The 6,816-nt window shown below is 43.4% G+C and overlaps 1 protein-coding gene across 1 annotated transcript in view; it reads right to left on the bottom strand.

The window, feature by feature from the left end:
- Nucleotides 1-1,322: 1,322 nt before the first annotated feature.
- Nucleotides 1,323-6,816, bottom strand: part of LIMD1 (LIM domain containing 1) — a 30,656-nt gene continuing 25,162 nt past the window's right edge. Inside the window, exons 4-8 of the mRNA XM_082479130.1 lie at nucleotides 5,995-6,057; nucleotides 4,411-4,541; nucleotides 3,221-3,272; nucleotides 2,454-2,522; nucleotides 1,323-1,508 (exon numbers count right to left, since the gene is read on the bottom strand). Coding sequence (XP_082335256.1) covers nucleotides 1,371-1,508; nucleotides 2,454-2,522; nucleotides 3,221-3,272; nucleotides 4,411-4,541; nucleotides 5,995-6,057 — 453 coding nt within the window. The 3' untranslated portion in view covers nucleotides 1,323-1,370. The remainder of the gene's footprint in view (nucleotides 1,509-2,453; nucleotides 2,523-3,220; nucleotides 3,273-4,410; nucleotides 4,542-5,994; nucleotides 6,058-6,816) is intronic.

Genomic DNA, 6,816 nt, shown 5'->3' with positions numbered 1-6,816 from the left:
TTTTCTTAAACAAAAACTTTGTACCTGGACACGAGGGGCTGCACAGCTTTGGTACCTACAGAACATGCACTGTAGGCACATCTATCTTATATGCAACACAAACCAGCAGAGCAAATTTCTTTGACGATAAAGCAGGGGGGTTCAAAAAGAGAAACAATCTGCCTTCCTGCTTTCTCAGCAGAACAGAAAGCAAGGGCCAAGCTCAGTAACCCCTTTCTCAGATAAGCTGTTATTATCCATGGGAGCAAATCTGTTTATACCAACATACTCATTTGAGCACAGGTTGTGGAGCCGAGCCCTAAATCCCTGTGTAACAAAGACTTCATAACGATAACAAGTTTGTTCCCAGAGCTCTAAATAAGCACCATTATGAAATGGCTTTGTGCTGGGTAAACACCACAGAAAGGAGTGGCCAGGCTGGGGGCTGAGCTGTGGGGACGAGCTGGAAAACTCAGGCAAGTGTTTGTGTACGGAGAGCTGTTTTCCAAAAGCGAGCTCTGCAAGCAAGAATGAGGCTGATTTCCCCGTGTCCACACTTTCAGCATCCCGACCTTTCTTTTCCAAATATAATCCGCTATTCAGACTCTGACACAGCAGTCTGGCCACGGTGTATCACGCTGGTATGCAAGCCCAGGCCCCAAGTCAACATGGTAGTTTAGCGCAGCTTGTTCTAGTTTTTTGTTCTGTTTGAAACAGGACGTCGGCCTCCAGCTGCCAGCCAGCATGCCTGGTTTGTGCTTGGAGAGTTGGTGCGATTACAACCAGACGATACCGGAGTTCAGGGAATTAACTGGAAGGTCTGAGTGCGCCATTTTGCACTGACCCCCTTCTTTTCTTTTCCTAAAGAATTAATAAAAAGAGAGAGTGTCTAAAAAACTGGTATTAATAGGTTGATGTCCCTCAGGGAATCTGATGAAATGTGCTTGTCAGGAAACACTTAGTAGGCTGCCGGGATGTCCCCGGCAGGCAGGCAGGCAGGCAGGCAGGCAGGCAGGCAGGCAAGCCAGCCTCTGGCTTTTTAATTGTGCACGGCACGATCTGAGTTCATAGGCACGACAGCAAATTGTGCTTTCCCTGAAGAATCTTCCAAAACGAGCCAAGATGAATCTCCAGAGGGAAGAAAAAGGCACGTAAAAGTAAACCGATCACTTTAGATAACATGCCACATTCTTGGTCAAGGAGACAGGGTTTGATACAGCTGGAACTCACAAGCATACAAACTCTGGGAATCCAGCAAAAATCTCTCATATCCTTTTACAGGAACATTGCCATCTGGCGAAAAACATGCACAGGAAATCAACTGAGGGTGGGGAGAGGGAGATCATGTAACAAGTCGTCTGTCCCGGCTTTCCCGTTATCGGCCGCACTGCCTAGTAGTGGTGCTGGTACACAGCTGCTGGGGTTGTGCCGTTCTCTATGTGTTTCAGATGACAGGAGTGACAAAGCAAATGTTCATCTAGTGGGTAACAGCGATGCCCGTCTTCATCGTTCAGTTCCATCCCACAGTCCTGCAAACAGAGGCCATGCAAATTATTAGAGAACACGTTCATCTTCCAGCGTCAATGAGGTCGGTCTTCCACGAGGGCGATTCTGTGACACGAACAGAAGACACCCAGCCAACAGCTCCTTCCTAGTAAGTCCAACATTTACAAGAAGGAAAGTACCTGACACACACAATTTGAGAGGCAGCCTTGCATAAATTTGTCTTAAGCAGTTTTACTGAATAAGCTTTATCTCGTGGCAAGGTGTAACCCTATGTATTTTAAACATGCCCGTGTTTCCTTACACTCACAGGTAGGATTCCCCTCTTCATGCTAAATTAATTGCAGTTGTACTAATGTGAAACCAGCCTGCTGAGTCAAGGCCTCTTTCCAGTGCATTATGAGCACAGTGAGAGAACACGTCTAGTTATTTTAATTCACACAGCAGAAGTATGAACGCTCTTTGGGAAGTCCTGCATGGAGACCAAATGGTGTTTAAGAGCTGGCATCTCTTGGGATTTTTTAGGCAGCCATATCCTCTCCCCAGCCCTGACCACACATTTATTTCCCATGAATGTGAAGGTAACTTACACCAGACAGGATCAGTCATCACCTTAGCATTTTTGAATAATCAGAGTTGGAAATCAGATACAGTAATGTGATCTGGAGCTCAAGGCTCTGAAAGGTAACAACAGAATTCACTAACAAATAAACTGCCAAGTTTAAAACTGATAATTAACTCTTTGCCTGTAAGTTTATGGAAGCAAATGAAATTGCAGCTGGGACACATTGCTGCAAAAACTTTTGTCTTCAAAATGGAAATTTCTCAGCCACTGACAGAAAGGGCTGCACAATGCAAGGTTTGAATTACTCATCTACTGCCATTGGGAGGGAGGAGATTTATTTCCACTTTAAAAATAATAGTAGTTATCACTACTAAGTACCCACTCTCTGAGAAAGCTGCTGACCTACCTCACAGTGGTAACATTCCACGTGGTAATCCTTGTCCATGGACACAACCCGAATGGTCTCGTCGGACCCCTGTAAGCATTCAAGCAAAAGAGAAATTACAAAGGATTACAGCTGGATCAGATATGTGCACTCTGTAGATTGCTTCCTGTTATAATGCAAATGTTGAACAAATGCATTTGAAGTGCTGGTTGGACACTACAAATAAATCCTGCCACCTGCAGTTATTTTTACAGTAAAGCTTCATCATCGACTGCAGATATCCTCTAAAATGTAACATCAGAAATGTTAAAGTCTCTCTGTTTAACAGTCACATCTATCCCAAATCATGTATTAATGCTTTGGTAATTTCAATATACCACACTTCTCAGCATTTTAAATTGGTTTTGCCCAAGACACATCTCCTCCGAGTATTAAAACAACTTAGTCCCAGAGGGGTCACACAGAGGTCATTCACGAGCATCACCAGCATTTAGTGGCATGAAGGAAAGGTATCCTGAACATAAAACTAACAGTAGTATAATCCTGCAGGAGATGAAAAAAGCAGCATGGCTCAGCAGAAATAAGCTTCATTATTGAGCAAAAGAAGGGTCACATCTCAAGGGCAGCATATGAGCTTAGGTCAAAAGGTTGCACGCTGGAGGAGGAGATCATTTCTCCTCATCCCCAAGGACATTCGTCTTGACGTAGGGTCAAATGTGAAAGAGAACAAGATGTGAGACATGATGCTCCCAAGATGTGAGACATGATACAAACTAAAAGGCTCTCACCTCGGAGGGCAGAATGGGAAGTCCACATGCTGCACACTTTGGAGCTAAAACTCTGGAAGAGCAATGAGAAAGTGAAGGCAGGTTATAGATCAACATATAAAGAGAGGCCTGTGTGTTCTTGGTGGTAAAATTAAAAGCTGCAGCTGTAAATAACTTATCCACAGGAAAGCTTTGCATCCCAAGATCATGAATTCATTTTAGCATTGATGGTAAGTAATGCTTGGCACACGTTTCTCAATTAGGCAAAAGGAGATCTTACATTTTACACTTAGTGCCAGAAAAAAAACAAAACCCACTGTAAAATTCTTGGCTGCTACTGAGAGATTTGGAAGAGAGAACGACGAGAAACTGAGCAGGACTGTCCCCAGAAAAACACATCAAAAGAAGCAGCAGCCTCGGGGCAGGAAACCTCAGAGAAAATACCATGGGACTGTACAGTTCCTTAAGGCCTTATAACACAATGTAACATGATAAATAAATAACTAAATTAAATTGCAAGGAAATATGCATCCTTTCAGAACAACAGTGGCACATAGAGGCAGCTCTAATCTTGGCACAACAGAGAACAGTTTCAGGTGCTGCCTGAGCAACACTTAATACTCCGCCTGCTCAGAAAATGGAGCAAGGAGCGAAGCAAGCCAGATGGACACTCAAATTGTATGCAGCTCTAATATCATAACCTCCAGGTAAGAGCACAGTCATTTGACTTTACTGTCTAAATGACGAGTGATTTTTTAAGTGGATTTATCGGTTGTTTAATTTAGAGCTGGATAAAAGTTTCACTTCACGCGTTCAGTGGTGATTTCTAAAAGCATTCTTTAAAAGTCAAACTCAGCCCTGCAACTACTCAAAAAGCAATTCACATTCATTTCAGCAGGCATTCACCATCTTCCTTTAGAGCGGACTAACTTCTTACATCACTGACCACTTCATGAGCACTATTTCTCACTACCTCTGCTTTGCAGAAGGGGCAGCTGAAGCTCAGGGATTAAGTGACTTCCTCAAAGTTACACAGAGTTGACGGCAGGGCAAAAGGAGAGACATCAGGAATTTCTAGGGTCTAGCCTCATCCTCAAACTTCTAGCTTCTAACCCTGTCCCTATTTTACTAATCTGCCCTTCCTAATTAGCTGAAAAGCTAAATTATAGGCTGGTTGATTGGAACATCTCTGCTGTTTATTTTGTCCTTACTTGTGGTAATCTCTGACACAGTAGATTTTGTTTTCAGAGTCTACAGTGAATGGCACACCATCCAGACACTCATTGCAGACCACGCATCGGAAGCAGCCTGGATGATATGATTTCCCTAGAGCCTGCAGGATCTGCAACAAAGAGACAGGAAAAATGCATGTGAACAGCCAATAAAGGTGAAAATAATAAACACATAGCTTTACATCAGACAATCAGCGGGGCTGTGTCTTTTTTCATGCACCTCATCTGAAAAATGCGTTAACAGGGATGGAAAGGGCAGCTGGAATCAATATATATCCCCTGGTTCCAGAGAAATGAATTATTAGCATGGGTAAGAAAACAGTTGAGAGTCTCAGTCAAGTTATTTAGCATTACAAAGGGTAGAAGTGACAGAATTTAAAGGAAAGAAAATAATTTCTGAAGCCCACAGGCGGAGAACACTTAGTAGGATCACAAGGCAAAATGTAACAGGCCAACAAAAGGAAATACATCTTTATATTCTCCATGAGAGGCTGAAACAACTACTATTGCTAGGTTTTCATAATGCCTTAGATATCCAAGAGCTTTGTACTCACTAGCCTAGCTTTCTAATTAACACACAGACTATGAAAACCGTATTGAACTCAACAGCTGCAATACACCTGCTGGCTTTGGGGCAGCTATTTGTACCTGGAATACCATGGTCCATCAGCCAGGTGATCACACTTCTGAGCGTAAAATAGCTTTTCCAATTTTAATGCTTTCCAGTGTAAGCTGGCAAGATAATTAATGATAAGCATTAGGAAATCTTGGGAGGCATGCTGTGAACTGACCACCCAGAAATTCCTAATTTCTTTGCCCCAGCTGTATTTTCACACCACCGGCTACACGACCATGAATTCACTTCCCTCTGAATGACCCGCAACTGAATGCTGCACGGTGCTGGCTGAAGGCCAGCTGACCCCCTGAGCTGTAACCCACTCCGCGCACACCTTGAAGGGATGGCACCTCTTCTAGGCTAATGAGAACTGCCTGCTTGAGCAGGACGTCCACCCATCTACCGAAGAGTTTGCAAGGACCTGGGCAGATCTGAACTGAGGTCTGGATCACATACTCTGGGTCAAACCTGTTCCCTGGAGTATCAGCACCCACAAAGAGCAGCAACAAGACAGTAGTTTCATCCTGATGGTACGTGGGAAGCCACAGCCTGACTACAGGAAAGACAGGCTCAGCAGAGCCACTCTGATGCCCCACAGCATCTGCCACCACAGAGCCACGGCACTTCTGAGCAGGAGGCATTGACAGGATTACAAATACACTGTCCAGGGAAGCCCGAAAGGGGATGAAAGAGCTGAAGGCTCTGATTTTCAATTTGCACTGAAGACAGGCAGAGCAAAGACTCTGCATCGCATACAGCAGGGGTGCCAGCTTCACTTCCTCGCAAAAATCAACAAAAGGCTTAGCGGATTTTCTTTCTGCTACAAATCTCACACTAGGCAGACTACCAGATAATAACAGGCAGTACTGGATATGAATATATTTTGCTTTTGATGTATTCTTCTAAAAAGCTGTGGGATATTTTCTCCTAAAGCAATTATCACTTACCATGTCCATTATCAAATGACCACAAATGAAACACCTGTCAGCTGACTGCTGGAAACCAGAATACTGCAAGGACAAAAAAAGAATTGGCTTAAAATTTCACAAGGCTAGTCGAGCATAAACAACAGCATATTATGGGCTGTCCTTTGCTTAGACTTTTTCTGTACTCCTTACACAAGCTCAACTTTCCAGTGCTTTTTTCAGTATATGAGCTGCGGATGGGTCCCCAGAGGATATTCTATAAAGACATCAGACTTCCATTGTTCAGAAGGATTACGAGTCCCTGTAACTTCCAAGTCCTAAATTTAAGTTTAATTAAGTATGTAAGTAAATGCCATAAATGCACATGCAAATAAGGGATTTACTAATAAGACTTATTCTTATTTGACCATGTGAATCTACACACCAGGAAGTTATTTGTGTTTGTCACAAGTGCACATCACGAGACCTGTATATATAGGCTCGGAAAGCCAAATTCTTCCTTTGGTTACAGCGTTACAGGTCTACTGGATCTTCTCCACGGCCAGTGGTATCATCCCAGCTCTCTGGTAGTACAACATTCAAGTTTGGCCCAGAGCACCTTTCTTGCTGCTGTTGCTAAGATTTAACAATAAGGAACTGCCTGTCACGTCCATGACATGCACCTCAGGTGCAACGCATCGCCTGTCTAAGGCTTCAGTCCTGTCTGAACGGTGGAAATGCAAACCGGAAAAATGAAATATTTTAGATAAATTTAACTAATCCTTCTATTTTCAGCCTGTGTAGAATATACTGATGACAGCAAAGAAGATTAACTCACTTCTCTCTGACAGAAATCACTGCTTA

The sequence above is a fragment of the Vanellus vanellus genome, assembly GCF_965231255.1.
Source record: "Vanellus vanellus genome assembly, chromosome: 2".
Taxonomy (NCBI): Eukaryota; Metazoa; Chordata; class Aves; order Charadriiformes; family Charadriidae; genus Vanellus; species Vanellus vanellus.
The sequence above is the reverse complement of the archived record's forward strand: the minus strand, read 5'-3'. Positions and strand labels throughout refer to the sequence as shown.